The sequence below is a fragment of the Cherax quadricarinatus genome, chromosome 41 (genome assembly GCF_038502225.1).
Source record: "Cherax quadricarinatus isolate ZL_2023a chromosome 41, ASM3850222v1, whole genome shotgun sequence".
Classification (NCBI taxonomy): domain Eukaryota; kingdom Metazoa; phylum Arthropoda; class Malacostraca; order Decapoda; family Parastacidae; genus Cherax; species Cherax quadricarinatus.
Genome location: NC_091332.1, coordinates 22,811,432 through 22,833,166, shown reverse-complemented (window position 1 = coordinate 22,833,166; position 21,735 = coordinate 22,811,432). Strand labels below are relative to the sequence as shown.

The 21,735-nt window shown below is 39.7% G+C and overlaps 1 protein-coding gene across 9 annotated transcripts in view; it reads left to right on the top strand.

Annotated features, from left to right (window-relative positions):
• Nucleotides 1–21,735, top strand: part of LOC128695988 (CTD small phosphatase-like protein 2-A) — a 455,855-nt gene that overhangs the window by 403,973 nt on the left and 30,147 nt on the right. For all 9 annotated transcript variants that reach the window (XM_070093077.1, XM_070093083.1, XM_070093081.1 and 6 more), the window contains 5 exons: nucleotides 296–513; nucleotides 1,501–1,597; nucleotides 5,365–5,710; nucleotides 6,040–6,119; nucleotides 17,600–17,773. In XM_070093077.1, the coding sequence (XP_069949178.1) occupies nucleotides 296–513; nucleotides 1,501–1,597; nucleotides 5,365–5,710; nucleotides 6,040–6,119; nucleotides 17,600–17,773 (915 nt within the window). The remainder of the gene's footprint in view (nucleotides 1–295; nucleotides 514–1,500; nucleotides 1,598–5,364; nucleotides 5,711–6,039; nucleotides 6,120–17,599; nucleotides 17,774–21,735) is intronic.

Below are 21,735 nucleotides of genomic sequence, written 5' to 3'. Positions count from 1 at the left end.
CAGCAACAGCCTGGTTGCCTAGACAACCAACAAGGAAATGCTGTGGAGTGAGAGTGAGAAATCTCTTTAAGCCAGCCACAGGTAAATCACAAGTAAATTCTAAAATTCTTGATGCTGAAACATTGTGCAAGAGTGATTGGGGTCCAATGGTACCTTGCTCAATCACTTACTGATTAGAATTGATCTACTTTATTTTGGAGATGTAAAGATTCTATACAAAATACAATAAATTTGATGCTCTTTTCCACAGCTATGTTAATATACTCTTAATGTAATGTCTACACTGTTTCAACAGGAGCAGAATGAAAACTTGTTGGTGTCACCAGCACAGTACAACAGTGTGGTGAACGTGTCCGTCCCGCATCACCACACTCCTTTCCTACGTGCACGACGTTATCCCACCAAGTTGTCCAAGTGCAAAAATAGCCCTCCAACTCCAACACCCATTATTGACTCTGACAACAATATTATTACAACAAAATTGCTCAAGCCACGCCCTCTGAGAGTTAGCAAGTGAGTGATGATTTGTTTTCCATTCCTCTAGTCCTTTTTCTGCCTAACTAAATATATTTTGTTCTTTTTTGTTTGTCCAGATTTTGATGCCTTATAATTTTGTTAGTTAATAAACTGCTGTGTAGGCTGTAATTAAGCTTTTAATTTTTTTAACATATCTGCTGTTTCCCACTGAGGCAGGCTGACCCCAAAAAGATGAAGAACTTTCATCATCACTCACTCTATCACTGTCTTGCCAGAGGTGTAAAGATTCTGCTTTAAATACTAGATGTAATATATTTATATGATGTGTGGGTGTGCTGTCCCCAAGCTTACCACTTGTGGTGCAAACACTTCTGCATTTCATGTGATTAAAGAGAAAAAATTACTCACTGTGAAATTAGGAAATTTTCTAATGGTGGCAATAATGCTCATTGTAATGTATTCATGCTACTGTGAAAAAATTAATAAACAAAAAAGTGACAGCAGATAGGGAATTTATAGCTTTTGTATTATGTGGGGTTGAATTTATACAGATAGCGTGTGAATGTTGTACAGTAGTTTGCAGGGTTATTTTGTGGTACAGATAGGTTTGCCAGGATGGGTCATTGTCTGTGTCTTCTCCACGTGGTGATCCAGCATATTTTGTGGTGTCAGTCCATGTCTGGAAAGACAGCTAGAGAACAAGTGATGGTGAATGTGTTTCCCTTTTAGGATCATCCTTTCTTGATGGAAGCAGCTGGTGTGATTCAAAAAATTTAACAAGGAATAGTGAAATAGGGAAGACTAGGGGCACAGGCAGTATTACTGAACTGTATTTATGAAAGGCAGTATTTCTGTATTGTATTTATGAAAGGCAGGCCTGCATTTGCAGATTCTCTTACTTTTATCAGTGTTGAAGCTCTGAATGCTTTAGAAAGTTACGGCTTGTGAAGTCATTATTGTACCTTTTATTTTCACTCATTTTTTTTATAAGTGTACTAAGACTTGGGTGTTGGTGCACTTCAGGCGGCAGAACGAATCACCACTGAACTATAAACGTCACACACCACGGAAGCCCCACAGTCGACGTCACCGCATTGCACATTCCACTGAAACATCAAAGGTAATATATACTTCTTAAACACAAGGAATCTGACCAGTACAGAGTACATTATGTGATATCAATGAACCCTCAGTTTAAAAGATCTCAGTTTAGCAAACCTGGTAATATGGGACAAAATATGCTGGGTCGGTTGACTTAGGAACAATAGACAAACTGGGTTAGTTACAAAATTATCTTATTTTTACAGTCACAACAAAATAATCTCATCACTATCCACCACAAGTGTCACTGCCAGCCACCAGCTCCAACCTGGTAATCTGTTAAATTGAGGGTCTGCTCCTGTAGTTTAATATAATAGTTAGAATAAATGCAGTGAAGAACAGGGAGCCCATGGGTGTAGGTGAAGAATAGTGTGTTGACTTTTTTTTTTAACGCGTCAGCCATTTCCCACCGAGGCAGGGTGACCCAAAAAGAAAGAAAACACCAAAAAGAAAGAAAAAACTTTCAGCATCATTCAACATTTTCACCATCACTCATGCAGGGTCACTGTCTTTGCAGAGGTGCTTAGATACAACAGCTTAGATGTTCCTCCAAACTGCCAATATTCCAAACCCCTCCTTTGTGTTATCATGTGTGATCCAAAACCTTTCAACATATCACTAGCAGATATCAGAGCTATTGCCAGAGTAGAAATAGAAATTTAAAAGAAGCTGGACAGATTCCTGCTACAAGTGATGGATCAGCCAGGTCGTGATGATTGTGTAGACATGCAAACCCACAGACAGCATGGTTGACCAGGCATTCAGCATAGAATCCTGGTCTCAGGCCTGGCTGAGAGGGTAGAATCTTCCAAACTGGTCAGAGGTATGTCATAAGGTAGGCATTTCAGTTCCAGTCTGGGATGAATCTAATTAGGATCACATGTTTTTCCCCCTCATTGCTTCTCTGTGAGATTGCTTCACAATGCCTCTTCACATTTTACTGATGTTTTCAAGGCTTGTTTGTGTAACTTATTGAAATAAAAGTTGTGGATATTTATTGGGAAGTTTTTTTTTTTTTTTTCAACAAGTCGGCCGTCTCCCACCGAGGCAGGGTGACCCAAAAAAGAAAGAAAATCCCCAAAAAGAAAATACTTTCATCATCATTCAACACTTTCACCACACTCACACATTATCACTGCTTTTGCAGAGGTGCTCAGAATACAACAGTTTAGAAGCATATACGTATAAAGATACACAACATATCCCTCCAAACTGCCAATATCCCAAACCCCTCCTTTAAAGTGCAGGCATTGTACTTCCCATTTCCAAGACTCAACTCCGACTATATGAAAATAACCGGTTTCCCTGAATCCCTTCACTAAATATTACCCTGCTCACACTCCAGCAGATCGTCAGGTCCCACATATCATTCGTCTCCATTCACTCCTATCTAACTTGCTCATGCACGCTTGCTGGAAGTCCAAGCCCCTCGCCCACAAAACCTCCTTTACCCCCTCTTTCCAACCCTTTCGAGGACGACCCCTACCCCTCTTTCCTTCCCCTATAGATTTATATGCTTTCCATGTCATTCTACTTTGATCCATTCTCTCTAAATGACCAAACCACCTCAACAAACCCTCTTCTGCCCTCTGACTAATGCTTTTATTAACTCCACACCTTCTCCTAATTTCCACACTCCGAATTTTCTGCATAATATTTACACCACACATTGCCCTTAGACAGGACATCTCCACTGCCTCCAACCATCTCCTCACTGCTGCATTTACCACCCGAGCTTCACATCCATATAAGAGTGTTGGTACTACTATACTTTCATACATTCCCTTCTTTGCCTCCATAGATAACGTTTTTTGACTCCACATATACCTCAACGCACCACTCACCTTTTTTCCCTCATCAGTTCTGTGATTAACCTCATCCTTTATAAATCCATCTGCCGACACGTCAACTCCCAAGTATCTGAAAACATTCACTTCTTCCATACTCCTCCTCCCCAATTTGATATCCAATTTTTCTTTATCTAAATCATTTGATACCCTCATCACCTTATTCTTTTCTATGTTCACTTTCAACTTTCTACCTTTACACACATTCTCAAACTCATCCACTAACCTTTGCAATTTTTCTTTAGAATCTCCCATAAGCACAGTATCATCAGCAAAAAGTAACTGTGTCAATTCCCATTTTGAATTTGATTCCCCATAATTTAATCCAACTTGTGGAGGGTTATTTTCTCTTCAGTTTCATGCAGTAATAACAAATAGGCAGAGATCCATCACATTAGATAAATAAATTCTCCAAGTCCAAATTTTGCTTTATGCAATCATGCCTGAAAAGTAAGGGGCATATTTCCTTTTTTAACCTAGGCTTATTTATTTTATTTTACAATTTTTATATTTCAAAAATAGATAACGATAATCACTTAATTTTGCATGTTAACACTAAGTTTTAAATGCCTAAGCATTTATAAAAACATGTTAAAGTTAAAACAAAATTGTTGTAAAGAATAGTTTTTAAATACTGGTATTGCAGTATTTTGATTGGAGGTGAGTATCACGGCTTTAAATCCTATGATTTTTTACACCAGTAATTTCCCAATGAGATAGGGTGACCCATAAAAAAAAGGAAATAAATTCACCATCGTTGATTCATTAACTGTCCTGCCAGAAGTGTTCACAATTCAGACAATCCTCTGAACTTCAACATCATAACCCTCTTCCCAACTCCAGCACTCATATTTGGCTAACCAGTTTTCTGGAATACCTTCATTAATGTTACCTTGCTCACATTTCAACTGCATATCAAACCATTAAAAACCTTGTCTTCATTCATTTCTATCTAACATGCTCACCCAGACCTGCTGGATATTCAATTCTTTAGCACTCAAAACATTCTCTGTCTCCTTCCTCCAACCCTTCCTGTGATGACCCCTTCCCTCCTTCCTTCCACTTGAGATTTATGCAACCTCTTTGTCATCCTATTTCTCTCCATCATCTCTAAATGCCTAAACCATCTCAAGAATTCCTTCTCAGCCTTCTGAAATATACCTTTGGTCACTCAACACTGTTTTTTAATTTCTGCTTTCTGAATTCTTTGCAAAATATTCACACCACACACTGCTTTCAAATATGACATGTGCACACTGCCTCTAGCATCCTCCTTTTCTGTAATTACAATAATTATAGAGTTAATAAAAATATTACCAGTAGTTAAATAATTCTTTCATTTGGCTGGATATTATAGTGTAATTTACCAAATTTACCAAATATACAGGGAAGTCAGTTACCCAGATTTGGGTTTTGAAAGTGGGACGTACATTGCCTACACTTAGAAAGCTTGGTGGTAGTGGTGACGATGATGTAGTTGACAGAGCCATCAGTCATCACAGTCATTGGATCAGTGTTTGTGTCCTTCTTGAGAGACAGCTGGAAGAGAGCGTAACAAAAGAAAATTATGCCTCAGAGAACTCCTCCATGTTACACTGGGAAGTCATTTAGTGATGTCTGTCACTGGCATTTATACTAAAATTGTTTGTCAGTAAATACTAGTAAATAATATCCTTCAAGATTGGGCAATAATTTGTTCATTACAATAAAAGTAAATACTAGATGGTCAGTTGATAGGAAAGTGGATGAGATAAAGAATATATTTAAAAGCTTGAAGATGAATACTGGAAATTATAAAGAAGGATTTCTAGCATTTAACATTCAGTAAGGTCAAGAAATTTTTAATGATGTGTAATGTGGAGATTAATTAGTTGATAATTGAGCTTGTCAACAGTTATTCAGTGGTGATTTGGATGCTTGCTATCTTATCCTTGAACAGATGTTGAAGGAGGTGCAAGAGATGAAGGCTTCTGCCATGGATACCTCCCTCTTCTCTCCTGTGTATTCAGTGGACTCCACTCCAACACCTCTCTCCACCTCTCTCACGGGCCCCAATGTGGGCAGAGACTTCACCAGGGGGCTTATTGATGATGACTACCCTGTGGAGAAAGGCCAAGAAGAACTAGAAGAAGTTGATGAGGATGATGACGACCAGCATAGTAGACTCCAGGGACGAATGTGCCAGGAGAACACATCAAGCACCCCAGATTTAACTCAGCTTTCTGCTCGTATTCAGTTAGATATTCCACACATCCTAGATCCACATCTACCAAGTTCTCCGCAAGGTGAGGTGCACACACTTTGTTGCAAATAGAGGACGAGGTTTTGTTACACGTTATTAATTCAGCATACATAAATAAAAGTTTGGTTATTTACACAATGTTGGTTATTTGGTATTGCAGTACTATTATCTTAGTAATGCTATTTTGTAGAATATTACTGTTAAAAACACCTTTATTGCATTTCTGAGTTGCAACTTAAGTGCCAGTGATAATTGTAATAATAAATAAAATAATGCTATTATGCACCCTTCTCCATATATTGTACAGATTTACTTCTCCAAATACCTTCGACTGTAGAGTTTTATTGAAGTGACACAGTGTTTGTTCCTCAGCCCTGGAGCCTGAGGAAGCAGAGATGATGATTGCTCAGGTCTCTCAGTGTGCAGTGCAAGAGAATAAGGAGAATTATGAGGTCAGTTCTTGTGCAGTGTTTTTTTTTTTTTTTTTTTTTTTTTTTCCAAAAAGTCGGCCGTCTCCCACCGAGGCAGGGTGACCCAAAAAAGAAAGAAAATCCCCAAAAAGAAAATACTTTCATCATCATTCAACACTTTCACCACACTTGCACATTATCACTGTTTTTGCAGAGGTGCTCAGAATACAACAGTTTAGAAGCATATACATATAAAGATACACAACATATCCCTCCAAACTGCCAATATCCCAAACCCCTCCTTCAAAGTGCAGGCACTGTACTTCCCATTTCCAGGACTCAAGTCCGACTATATGAAAATAACCGGTTTCCCTGAATCCCTTCACTAAATATTACCCTGCTCACACTCCAACAGATCGTCAGGTCCCAAGTACCATTCGCCTCCATTCACTCCTATCTAACACGCTCACGCACGCTTGCTGGAAGTCCAAGCCCCTTGCCCACAAAACCTCCTTTACCCCCTCTCTCCAACCCTTTCGAGGACGACCCCTACCCCGCCTTCCTTCCCCTATAGATTTATATGCTTTCCATGTCATTCTACTTTGATCCATTCTCTCTAAATGACCAAACCACCTCAACAACCCCTCTTCTGCCCTCTGACTAATACTTTTATTAACTCCACACCTTTTCCTAATTTCCACACTCCGAATTTTCTGCATAATATTTACACCACACATTGCCCTTAAACAGGACATCTCCACTGCCTCCAACCGTCTCCTCGCTGCTGCATTTACCACCCAAGCTTCACACCCATATAAGAGTGTTGGTACTACTATACTTTCATACATTCCCTTCTTTGCCTCCATAGGTAACGTTTTTTGACTCCACATATACCTCAACGCACCACTCACCTTTTTTCCTTCATCAATTCTATGATTAACCTCATCCTTCATAAATCCATCCGCCGACACGTCAACTCCCAAGTATCTGAAAACATTCACTTCTTCCATACTCCTCCTCCCCAATTTGATATCCAATTTTTCTTTATCTAAATCATTTGACACCCTCATCACCTTACTCTTTTCTATGTTCACTTTCAACTTTCTACCTTTACACACATTCCCAAACTCATCCACTAACCTTTGCAATTTTTCTTTAGAATCTCCCATAAGCACAGTATCATCAGCAAAAAGTAACTGTGTCAATTCCCATTTTGAATTTGATTCCCCAAAATTTAATTCCACCCCTCTCCCGAACACCCTAGCATTTACTTCCTTTACAACCCCATCTATAAATATATTAAACAGCCATGGTGACATTACACATCCTTGTCTAAGACCTACTTTTACCGGGAAGTAGTCTCCCTCTCTTCTACACACCCTAACCTGAGCCTCACTATCCTCATAAAAACTCTTTACAGCATTTAATAACTTACCACCTATTCCATATACAGTGGACCCCCCGGTTAACGATATTTTTTCACACCAGAAGTATGTTCAGGTGCCAGTACTGACCGAATTTGTTCCCATTAGAAATATTGCGAAGTAGATTAGTCCATTTCAGACCCCCAAACATACACGTACAAACGCACTTACATAAATACACTTACATAATTGGTTGCATTCGGAGGTAATCGTTATGCGGGGGTCCACTGTACTTGCAACATCTGCCACATTGCTCCTCTATCCACTCTATCGTATGCCTTTTCTAAATCCATAAATGCAATAAAAACTTCCCTACCTTTATCTAAATACTGTTCACATATATGCTTCAATGTAAACACTTGATCTACACATCCCCTACCCAATCTGAAACGTCCTTGCTCATCCGCAATCCTACATTCTGTCTTACCTCTAATTCTTTCAATTATAACCCTTCCGTACACTTTTCCTGGTATACTCAGTAAGCTTATTCCTCTATAATTTTTACAGTCTCTTTTGTCCCCTTTCCCTTTATATAAAGGGACTATACATGCTCTCCGCCAATCCCTAGGTACCTTCCCCTCTTTCATACATTTATTAAACAAAAGTACCAACCACTCCAACACTATATCCCCCCCTGCTTTTAACATTTCTGTCATGATCCCATCAGTTCCAGCTGCTTTACCCCCTTTCATTTTACGTAATGCCTCACGTACCTCCCCCACACTTACATTCTGCTCTTCTTCACTCCTAAAAGATGGTATACCTCCCTGACCAGTGCATGAAATTACTGCCTCTGTTTCTTCCTTAACATTTAAAAGTTCCTCAAAATATTCTCGCCATCTACCTAATACCTCCATCTCCCCATCTACTAACTCCCCTACTCTGTTTTTAACTGACAAATCCATACTTTCCCTAGGCTTTCTTAACTTGTTTAACTCACTCCAAAATTTTTTCTTATTTTCATTAAAATTTCTTGACAGTGCCTCTCCCACTCTATCATCTGCTCTCCTTTTGCACTCTCTCACCACTCTCTTTACCTTTCTTTTACTCTCCATATACTCTGCTCTTCTTATAACACTTCTGATTTGTAAAAACCTCTCATAAGCTACCTTTTTCTCTTTTATCACACCCTTTACTTCATCATTCCACCAATCACTCCTCTTTCCTCCTGCCCCCACCCTCCTATAACCACAAACTTCTGCCCCACATTCTAATACTGCATTTTTAAAACTATTCCAACCCTCTTCAACCCCCCCCACTACTCATCTTTGCACTAGCCCACCTTTCTGCCAATAGTCGCTTATATCTCACCCGAACTTCCTCCTCCCTTAGTTTATACACTTTCACCTCCCTCTTACTTGTTGTTGCCACCTTCCTCTTTTCCCATCTACCTCTTACTCTAACTGTAGCTACAACTAAATAATGATCCGATATATCAGTTGCCCCTCTATAAACATGTACATCCTGGAGCCTACCCATCAACCTTTTATCCACCAATACATAATCTAATAAACTACTTTCAGTACGTGCTACATCATACCTTGTATATTTATTTATCCTATTTTTCATACAATATGTATTATTTATTACCAAATTTCTTTCTACACATAGCTCAATTAAAGGCTCCCCATTTACATTTACCCCTGGCACCCAAAATTTACCTACTACTCCCTCCATAACATTTTTACCCACTTTAGCATTGAAATCCCCAACCACCATTACTCTCACACTTGATTCAAAACTCCCCACGCATTCACTCAACATTTCCCAAAATCTCTCTCTCTCCTCTACACTTCTCTCTTCTCCAGGTGCATACACGCTTATTATAACCCACTTTTCACATCCAATCTTTATTTTACTCCACATAATCCTTGAATTAATACATTTATAGTCCCTCTTTTCCTGCCATAGCTTATCCTTCAACATTATTGCTACTCCTTCTTTAGCTCTAACTCTATTTGAAACCCCTGACCTAATCCCATTTATTCCTCTCCACTGAAACTCTCCCACCCCCTTCAGCTTTGTTTCACTTAAAGCCAGGACATCCAGCTTCTTCTCATTCATAACACCCACAATCATCTCTTTCTTATCATCTGCACAATATCCACGCACATTCAGACTTCCCACTTTGACAATTTAGTTTTTATTTTGTTTTATTTCCACCTGTAATATACATATAGGATAAACATTGTTTACTCGCTAATTTTGCTGTGAAGTAATCTTGCATCCCAGACTTTTGTGCCCGCATTTGTTAGGTACAGACGTCTTGCTCTTCCTGCCTTGAGCATCAGAGATGAATTTTCCTGAGACACTTGTCCTCATTGCACGTAGTCCACTGGTCATTTGGTTGAAGTGTCATGCATCAGCTCTTATAAGCTAGGGGAAAGCCTGTTGTTGTTGACTAGGGAATTGGTAGGGTGTAGGTGTCTGGCTTAGCTGAGGTTAATGCATGGTGGTCTACCCAACCTAATTGGGAACAACTTGTTTCTATTTCTTTTTTTGTGGGGGGGGGGGATACTTGTTTCCTCTCCATTACCCACCCAAGTTTAGGCAAAATCTTCACCAAACTTCTGGGAGTAGGGCTCATCTGGCATACTCCATCATAGTCCTTCAGAAGCAACAGCAACAACAACCTTGCATAACAGGTGTCATTCCATTCTGAGTAGTGGGTTTTGGAAGCACGGTATATCAGTAGTTTTTTAAACCATGCCAACCATCTCCCACCAAGGCAGTGTGACCCAAAAATATGGAACACATTTATCATTCATTCAATGACTATTTTGACATAAGCATGCAGAGATGGCCCTTCAAACTGTAACATCCCCATTCCTCCTTCAGGGTGCAGGCACTGTACTTCTTACCTCCAGGACTCAAGTCTGGCTAACCAGTTATTCCCTGAAGTCTTTCATAAATGTTACCTTGCTTACACTCCAACATCTCACTAAACCATAAAAACACATTTGTCTCCCCTCTGATCTGGAACACTTGCATAAGCCTGCTGGATGCTTAAGCCCTTATTACTTCATACTTCCTTTATCCCCTCCCTCCAGCCCTTTCTAGAACAACTTCTACTCCTCTCTTCCAGTCTGGACTTAGATACCCCTTTTGTTGCCCTGTTCTTTAACATTTTTTCAAAGTGCCAAAATTTCCATAATAACCTTTCCTTTGTCCTCTGAATTATAAATAATAATATTCACACTGCACATTGCTCTTAAGTATGACATCTTCATTGCCTCTAGTGTCCTCATTGCAGTGATGTTGAAAGTCCATGTTTCATACCCACATAAAAATGTTGGTACCACCACTATGGTACATTTACTCTTTTGCCTTCTAGATAAATATCTTTCCACAAACTTCTCAGCATTCCACTTACCATACATTACTGGCCATGAGATATAGTATGTATGGGAGAGTATACTTGCACTTCAATAATCAGACTTTTCCATAACCCCAGCTATAATTAGGGGTATGCTTCAAGTATTCACTGATTTGAGTAAATCAGTTTTTTTCTTCATCAGCAGTCAACACATACATTGTTTTCATATCCTTTGAAGAAACTGGTAATTATGTTTATATATAACTTGTTTCCTAGGTAGTAGGTTGGTAGACAGCAACCACCCAGGGAGGTACTACCGTCCTGCCAAGTGAGTGTAAAACGAAAGCCTGTAATTGTTTTACATGATGGTAGGATTGCTGGTGCCCTTTTTTCTGTCTCATGAACATGCAAGATTTCAGGTACATCTTGCTACTTCTATTTACACTTAGGTCACACTACACATACATGTACAAGCACATATATACACACCCCTCTGGGTTTTCTTCTATTTTCTTTCTAGTTCTTGTTCTTGTTTATTTCCTCATATCTCCATGGGGAAGTGGAACAGAATTCTTCCTCCGTAAGCCATGCGTGTTGTAAGAGGCGACTAAAATGCCGGGAGCAAGGGGCTACTAACCCCTTCTCCCATATAAATTACTAAATTTAAAAAGAGAAACTTTCGTTTTTCTTTTTGGGCCACCCCGGTTGTGGGATACGGCCGGTTTGTTGAAAAAAAATATATATAACTTGTTTCCTAGGTAGTAGGTTGGTAGACAGCAACAGCCCAGGGAGGTACTGCCGTCCTGCCAAATGAGTGTAAAACGAAAGCCTGTAATTGTTTTACATGATGGTAGGATTGCTGGTGTCCTTTTTTCTGTCTCATGAACATGCAAGATTTCAGGTACATCTTGCTACTTCTACTTACACTTAGGTCACACTACACATACATGTACAAGCACATATACACACACCCCTCTGGGTTTTCTTCTATTTTCTTTCTAGTTCTTATTCTTGTTTATTTCCTCTTATCGCCATGGGGAAGTGGAACAGAATTCTTTCTCCGTAAGCCATGCGTGTCGTAAGAGGCAACTAAAATGCCGGGAGCAAGGGGCTAGTAACCTCTTCTCCTGTATATATTATTAAATGTAAAAGGAGAAACTTTCATTTTTCCATTTGGGCCACCCCGCCTTGGTGGGATACGGCCGGTGTGTTGAAAGAAGAAGATATAACTTGTTTATCACCATGGGAGTCGTGTCCAGCAGTTCTTACACACAGATTTCGAAACCTCTGCATCATCAGCTGGAGAATGAGTGATGGTGAATACATTTTCTTTGGGTCACCCTTCCTTGTCATGAAAAAGCTTTCTTTCTTTCAACACACCGGCTGTATCCCACTGAGGTGGGGTGGCCCAAAAGGAAAAATGAAAGTTTCTCCTTTTACATTTAGTAATATGTACAGGAGAAGGGGTTACTAGCCCCTTGCTCCTGGCATTTTAGTCGCCTCTTACAACACGCATGGCTTATGGAGGAAGAATTCTGTTCCACTTCCCCATTTAGGTAACAGGAAATAAACAAGAACAAGAACTAGAAAGAAAATAGAAGAAAACCCAGAGGGGTGTGTATATATATGCTTGTACATGTATGTGTAGTGTGACCTAAGTGTAAGTAGAAGTAGCAAGACGTACCTGAAATCTTGCATGTGTATGAGACAGAAAAAAAAGACACCAGCAATCCTACCATCGTGTAAAACAATTACAAGATGAAAAAGCTGATGTACTTAAAAATAAGAGGGGGGCACCCCGGGTGACACCACCTAGGGGTGACACCATAGAGCCCCTAAAGAATTTATTATTTTTTTTTTTATTATCACACTGGCCGATTCCCACCAAGGCAGGGTGGCCCGAAAAAGAAAAATTTTCACCATCATTCACTCCATCACTGTCTTGCCAGAAGGGTGCTTTACACTACAGTTTTTAAACTGCAGCATTAACACCCCTCCTTCAGAGTGCAGGCACTGTACTTTCCATCTCCAGGACTCAAGTCTGGCCTGCCGGTTTCCCTGAACCCCTTCATAAATGTTACTTTGCTCACACTCCAACAGCACGTCAAGTATTAAAAACCATTTGTCTCCATTCACTCCTATCAAACACGCTCACGCATGCCTGCTGGAAGTCCAAGCCCCTCGCACACAAAACCTCCTTTACCCCCTCCCTCCAACCTTTCCTAGGCTGACCCCTACCCCGCCTTCCTTCCACTACAGACTGATACGCTCTTCAAGTCACTCTGTTTCGCTCCATTCTCTCTACATGTCCAAACCACCTCAACAACCCTTCCTCAGCCCTCTGGACAACAGTTTTGGTAATCCCGCACCTCCTCCTAACTTCCAAACTACGAATTCTCTGCATTATATTCACACCACACATTGCCCTTAGACATGACATCTCCACTGCCTCCAGCCTTCTCCTTGCTGCAACATTCATCACCCATGCTTCACACCCATATAAGAGCATTGGTAAAACTATACTCTCATACATTTCCCTCTTTGCCTCCAAGGACAAAGTTCTTTGCCTCCACAGACTCCTAAGTGCACCACTCACTCTTTTCCCCTCATCAATTCTATGATTCACCTCATCTTTCACAGACCCATCCACTGTGACGTCCACTCCCAAATATCTGAAGACATTCACCTCCTCCATACTCTCTCCCTCCAATCTGATATCCAATCTTTCATCACCTAATCTTTTTGTTATCCTCATTACCGTACTCTTTCCTGTATTCACTTTTAATTTTCTTCTTTTGCACACCCTACCAAATTCATCCACCAGTCTCTGCAACTTCTCTTCAGAATCTCCCAAGAGCACAGTGTCATCAGCAAAGAGCAACTGTGACAACTCCCAATTCATGTGTGATTCTTTATCTTTTAACTCCACGCCTCTTGTCAAGACCCTCGCATTTACTTCTCTTACAACCCCATCTATAAATATATTAAACAACCACGGTGACATCACACATCCTTGTCTAAGGCCTACTTTTACTGGGAAATAATTTCCCTCTTTCCTACATACTCTACCTTGAGCCTCACTGTCCTCGTAAAAACTCTTCACTGCTTTCAGTAACCTACCTCCTACACCATACACCTGCAACATCTGCCACATTGCCCCCCTATCCACCCTGTCATACGCCTTTTCCAAATCCATAAATGCCACAAAGACCTCTTTAGCCGTATCTAAATACTGTTCATTTATGTTTCACTGTAAACACCTGGTCCACACACCCCCTACCTTTCCTAAAGCCTCCTTGTTCATCTGCTATCTTATTCTCAGTCTTACTCTTAATTCTTTCAATAGTAACTCTACCATACACTTTACCAGGTATACTCAACAGACTTATCCCCCTATAATTTTTGCACTCTCTTTTGTCCCCTTTGCCTTTATACAAAGGAACTATGCATGCTCTCTGCCAATCCCTAGGTACCTTACCCTCTTCCATACATTTATTAAATAATTGCACCAACCACTCCAAAACTATATCCCCACCTGCTTTGAAAATTTCTATCTTTATCCCATCAATCCTGGCTGCCTTACCCCCTTTCATTTTACCTACTGCCTCACGAACTTCCCCCACACTCGCAACTGGCTCTTCCCCACTCCTACAAGATGTTATTATTCCTTGCCCTATACACGAAATCACAGCTTCCCTATCTTCATCAACATTTAACAATTCCTCAAAATATTCCCTCCATCTTCCCAATACCTCTAACTCTCCATTTAATAACTCTCCTCTCCTATTTTTAACTGATAAATCCATTTGTTCTCTAGGCTTCCTTAACTTGTTAATCTCACTCCAAAACTTTTTCTTATTTTCAACAAAATTTGTTGATAACATCTCACCCACTCTCATTTGCTCTCTTTTTACATTGCTTCACCACTCTCTTAACCTCTCTCTTTTTCTCCATATACTCTTCCCTCCTTGCATCACTTCTACTTTGTAAAAACTTCTCATATGGTAACTTTTTCTCCCTTACTACTCTCTTTACATCATCATTCCACCAATCGCTCCTCTTCTCTCCCGCACCCACTTTCCTGTAACCACAAACTTCTGCTGAACACTCTAACACTACATTTTTAAACCTACCCCATATCTCTTCGACCCCATTGCCTATGCTCTCATTAGCCCATCTATCCTCCAATAGCTGTTTATATTTTACCCTAACTGCCTCCTCTTTTAGTTTATAAACCTTCACCTCTCTCTTCCCTGATGCTTCTATTCTCCTTGTATCCCATCTACCTTTTACTCTCAGTGTAGCTACAACTAGAAAGTTATCTGATATATCTGTGGCCCCTGTATAAACATGTACATCCTGAAGTCTACTCAACAGTCTTTTATCTACCAATACATAATCCAACAAACTACTGTCATTTTGCCCTACATCATATCTTGTATACTTATTTATCCTCTTTTTCTTAAAATATGTATTACCTATAACTAAACCCCTTTCTATACAAAGTTCAATCAAAGGGCTCCCATTATCATTTACACCTGGCACCCCAAACTTACCTACCACACCCTCTCTAAAAGTTTCTCCTGCTTTAGCATTCAGGTCCCCTACCACAATTACTCTCTCACTTGGTTCAAAGGCTCATATACATTCATTTAACATCTTCCAAAATTTCTCTCTCTCCTCTACATTCCTCTCTTCTCCAGGTGCATACACGCTTATTATGACCCACTTTTCGCATCCAACCTTTACTTTAATCCACATAATTCTTGAATTTACACATTCATATTCTCTTTTCTCCTTCCATAACTGATCCTTCAATATTACTGCTACCCCTTCCTTTGCTCTAACTCTCTCAGATACTCCAGATTTAAACCCATTTATTTACCCCTACCAAAACTCCCCTACCCTCTTCAGCTTTGTTTCGCTTAGGGCCAGGACATCCAACTTCTTTTCATTCATAATGCCGAAAACAGTGTTACAGCAACATAAGAGAAAAATTCTTCATTTCTATATAACCTATTATATGATTACAGAGTACAAATAGGCCTATATAGGGAAAATCATTGATTTTGATGATGTGATAGATGATTTTGCAAGATTGAAAGCAAGGATCAGATTCATTGAGATGTTACCTGTACTCAAAATCAAATCGGAACTGTGTTTCTTTGATGTTGCATTTTTTTTTTTTTCAAGTTTTTTTTTTTATAGTTGAAGATGAATAAATGTAGGATCTGTTGCCTGTGCTCAAAGTGGTATTTGAGTTTCTTTCCTCAGTATTACTGTGATTATATATTTTATCATTAATAAAGTTGAGAAATATTCTCCTGTTCAGTTTATGGCCCTTAAATGTTATCAATGCTAAACATTAGTCATTGGTCATATAGTAGTGACATAACTGGAGTTTACTCCCCCCCATCCCCCCACCCTTAGATTTCATGGGGGTGACACCAAAGATACTGCCCTGGGTGACACCAACCCTAGCAACGCCACTGGACAGTATATACGTATAGGTGGAGAGTGAGGTGTGAGTGATGCATGGTGACCTGAAGAATGCCATGTTGGGATGAGGACGGGTAGACGATTAGATCATGTGACTCCTGTGCTGCTGGTTGAGAATCATATATGCTAATGTTTTAGAAACTTTATGGTTTCCAGTGTTACGTTCTGTTGTGTTGGTGGCGGCGATTAGCGAGGCTTCTAGACACCATTGGCGTAGTGAGGTCATTTATCAAAGACCTCTCTACAAAATGCAGCCCCACACCTCTAACTTCCACAGCAGGCGTCTACATCATCTCCTGTGGATTCTGTCCCAAGAAATATGTAGGCGAAACAGGCAGAGATTTTGCGGTCTGCATGAAAGAGCATCGAAATGCCAGTAACAGAAACGACTTAGGTACACCTGTGTCCTCCACAGAGACTCTACAGGGCACTTGATGAACTGGGATGAAGCAGAACTCGTTCTCACCGAACAAGACCTTAGACGCCCACAGTATCTAGAAGCCTCACTAATCGCCATCACCGACACAATAGAACATAACACTGGAAACCACAAAATTTCTAAAACATTAGCATACATGATACTCAACCAGGCTAAGCACCACCTGCCCAGCTGCACAGGAGTCACATGATCTAATCATCTACCCTTCCTCATCCCAATATGGCATTCTTCAGATCACTATGCATCACTCACACCTCAACCTGTGTATGTTAGAAGTGATCAAGGTCCCAGGACTGAAACATTTTCTAATAAATATGTCCTAATGTTTGCTTGCGTGTTTTTCTAAACCACAATTAAGTCTTTACCAAGGCAGTGTATTGTGTATTTTGTTTGTACTGTCTACAGATGACTGAACATTACTAAAATCTATTAGCAAATTATTCTGTACATATGTCAGCCAGAATAGAAACATTGCTAGTTTCTTGTGCAGTGAAAAATAAACTGCTAATACTGTCTCTTTTCAGCATTCTTGCAAATTGTAATGGCTTTGTAAGTTATGAATGGACAAGTGCCAGTGAATATTTTGAATGTTTTTCTTACTAAATTAGCCTTTCTATCCTTTCTGGGCAAGTACTATACCTGTCCAGCCATGAGTGAGGGAATATGGTAATGCATAATCTTGATGTATGCCTGTATACTGTGGTACAATATTTGCTTTTCTCTAGCATTGTCTCCCTGTATAGGATATTCATTTAAGTATGGTAACCAGTGTAATAAATTAACACAATAACTCATGCTTCTTGGTTATATACTTAAAGAGCTAACAGAGAACTTCTTCTCACAGGCTGGAGGGACATATGAAAGTTCAAATGATGAAGGCTATGAAGAATGGGAAGCTTTTGACCCTTACTTCTTCATCAAGCACCTTCCACCACTAACTCCTGAAATGAGAGCAAGAAATCCAGCACTACCTCTCAAGACTCGCAGCTCACCAGAATTTACCCTTGTTCTAGATCTGGTAAGAAGATATGATTTATACAAAAAAATAAGAATAAAGAGTACCACTATAAAGAGGAAATAAATCATTCAAACCAATATAGAAAAAATGTCTTAGTTTAGCTGTACAGCATTTACAAGAATTTAAATTTTTAGTATTTCTTAACTCTAGTGTATAGGAGGGCCCCGCATTTTTGGCTCCCTCTTTTCGGTGTCGCTCTTTTTCAGTGGTTTTCATTTGAGCCATTGTTCGTTATGTTCCATTTTTTTTCTGCTTTTCTGCCGTTCTCGCTCAACAGTTGCATAAGGGAAGGGTGACTGATGCCATATTTTAAGGTAAGTATTGTATGTATGAACTGTGTACAGTGGAACCTTGACATACGAATTTAATTTGTTCTGTGACCTAGCTCGTAACTCAATTTACTCGTATATCAAATCAATTTTCCTCGTTTAAATTGAAAAGCCATTAATCCGTTCCTGCACTCTGGAGACAAGATACAATATTGAATATGACACTAATATCAACTGTATGGCTTATTTATCTATATTTCTCACAATTCATCTAATATGATATAATAAGCAATATAATTAACACAGAAACATAATATATACTCTAGAATGAATAAAATAGGCCATAATATGGTGGCAGAGGCAGCAGCGGAAGCGTCCACCATTTCCTGTCTAACTTTAACTACAGTATCTTCCCATGCTCTTATTGTAAGAGAAAACAGAGTATTTGTGAGGCTAATTGCAGAAATATCGTATATAAAAACAAATCATAATGCTCTACAGAATATAAAGAAATGTTGATCTGTTTATATGAAGTGTATATGTAAATATAGGTAGTAGGTTGGTAGACAGCAACCACCCAGGGGGGTACTACCGTCCTGCCAAGTGTGTGTGTGTGAAACTAAAGCCTGTAATTGCTTTACATGATGGTAGGATTGTTGGTGTCTTTTGTCTGTCTCAAAAATATGCAAGATTACAGGTACATCTTGCTACTTCTACCTACACTTAGGTCACACTACACATACATGTACAAATATATATATACACACCCCTCTGGGTTTTCTTCTATTTTCTTTCTAGTTGTTCTTCTTGTTTATTTCCTCTTACCTCCATGGGGAAGTGGACCAGAATTCTTCCTCTGTAAGCCATGCGACTAAAATGCTGGGAGCAAGGGGCTAGCAACCCCTTCTCCTGTATATATTACTAAATGTAAAAGGAGAAACTTTCGTTTTTCCTTTTGGGCCACCCCGTCTCGGTGGGATACGGCCGGTGTGTTGAAAGAAGGAAAGGTGTGTATATGAATGAGAAGAAGCTGGATGTCCTGACTTTAAGTGAAACAATGCTGAAGGGGGTAGGAGAGTTTCAGTGGGGAGGAATAAATGGGATTAGGTCAGGGGTTTCAAATAGAGTTAGAGCTAAAGAAGGAGTAGCAATAATGTTGAAGGATAAGTTATGGCAGGAAAAGAGGGACTATAAATGTATAAATTCAAGGATTATGTGGAGTAAAATAAAGGTTGGATGTGAAAAATGGGTTATAGTAAGCATATATGCACCTGGAGAAGAGAGAAGTGGAGAGAGAGAGAGAGAGAGAAAGATTTTGGGAAATGTTGAGTGAATGCATGGGGAGTTTTGAACCAAGTGTGAAAGTAATGGTGGTTGGGGGTTTCAATGCTAAAGTGGGCAAAAATGTTGTGGAGGGAGTAGTAGGTAAATTTGGGGTGCCAGGGGTAAATGAAAATGGGGAGCCTTTAACTGAGCTATGTGTAGAAAGAGGTTTGGTAATAAGTAATACATATTTTATGAAGAAGAGGATAAATAAATATACAAGGTATGATATAGCATGTAATGAAAGTAGTTTGTTAGATTATACATTGGTGGATAAAAGGTTGATGGGTAGGCTCCAGGATGTACACATTTATAGAGGGGCAACTGATATATCAGATCATTATTTAGTCGTAGCTACAGTTAGAGTAAGAGGTAGATGGGAAAAGAGGAAAATGGCAACAACAAGCAAGAGGGAGGTGAAAGTGTATAAACTAAGGGAGGAGGAAGTTCGGGTGAGATGTAAGCAACTATTGGCAGAAAGGTGGGCTGGTGCAAATATGAGTAGTGGGGGGGGGGGGATTGAAGAGGGTTGGAATAGTTTTAAAAATGCAGTATTAGAATGTGGGGCAGAAGTTTGTGGTTATAGGAGGGTGGGGGCAGGAGGAAAGAGTGATTGGTGGAATGATGAAGTAAAGGGTGTGATAAAAGAGAAAAAGTTAGCTTATGAGAGGTTTTTACAGAGCAGAAGTGTTATAAGAAGAGTAGAGTATATGGAGAGTAAAAGAAAGGTGAAGAGAGTGGTGAGAGAGTGCAAAGGAGAGCAGATGATAGAGTGGGAGAGGCACTGTCATGAAATTTTAATGAAAATAAGAAAAAAATTTGGAGGGAGTTCAACAAGTTAAGAAAGCCTAGAGAACGAATGAATTTGTCAGTTAAAAACAGAGTAGGGGAGTTAGTAGATGGGGAGATGGAGGTTTTGGGTAGATGGCGAGAATATTTTGAGGAACTTTTAAATGTCGACGAAGAAAGGGAAGCGGTAATTTCATGCACTGGCCAGGAAGGCATACCCTCTTTTAGGAGTGAAGAAGAACAGGATGCGAGTGTGTGGGAGGTGCGTGAGGCATTACATAGAACGAAAGGGGGTAAAGCAGCTGGAACTGATGGGATCATGACAGAAATGTTAAAAGCAAGGGGAGATATAGTGCTGGAGTGGTTGATATTTTTGTTTAATAAATGTATGAAAGAGGGGAAGGTACCTAGGGATTGGCAGAGAGCATGTATAGTTCGTTTATATAAAGGGAAAGGGGACAAAAGAGATTGTAAAAATTATAGAGGAATAAGTTTACTGAGTATACCAGGAAAAGTGTACAGTAGGGTTATAATTGAGAGAATTAGAGGTAAGACAGAATGTAGGATTGTGGATGAGCAAGGAGGTTTCAGATTGGGTAGGGGATGTGTAGATCAAGTGTTCACATTGAAGCATGTATGTGAACAGTATTTAGATAAAGGTAGGGAAGTTTTTATTGCATTTATGGTTTTAGAAAAGGCATATGATAGAGTGGATAGGGGAGCAATGTGGCAGATGTTGCAAGTGTATGGAATGGGTAGTAAGCTACTAAATGCTGTAAAGAGTTTTATGAGGATAGTGAGGCTCACATTAGGGTGTGTAGAAGAGAGGGAGACTACTTCCCGGTAAAAATAGGTCTTAGACAGGGATGTGTAATGTCACCATGGTTGTTAGATAGGAGTGAATGGAGACGAATGATACTTGGGACCTGACGATTTGTTGGAGTGTGAGCAGGGTAATATTTAGTGAAGGGATTCAGGGAAACCGGTTATTTTCATATAGTCAGACTTGAGTCCTGGAAATGGGAAGTACAATGCCTGCACTTTAAAGGAGGGGTTTGGGATATTGGCAGTTTGGAGGGATATGTTGTGTATCTTTATACGTATATGCTTCTAAACTGTTGTATACTGAGCACCTCTGCAAAAGCAGTGATAATGTGTGAGTGTGGTGAAAGTGTTGAATGATGATGAAAGTATTTTCTTTTTCGGGATTTTCTTTCTTTTTTGGGTCACCCTGCCTCGGTGGGAGACGACCAACTTGTTGAAAAAAAAAAAAATTATAGATGGGGTTGTAAAAGAAGTAAATGCTAGGGTGTTCGGGAGAGGGGTGGGATTAAATTATGGGGAATCAAATACAAAATGGGAATTGACACAGTTGCTTTTTGCTGATGATACTGTGCTTATGGGAGATTCTAAAGAAAAATTGCAAAGGTTAGTGGATGAGTTTGGTAGTGTGTGTAAAGGTAGAAAGATGAAAGTAAACATAGAAAAGAGTAAGGTGATGAGGGCATTAAATGATTTAGACAAAGAAATATTGTATATCAAATTGGGGAGGAGGAGTATGGAAGAAGTGAATGTTTTCAG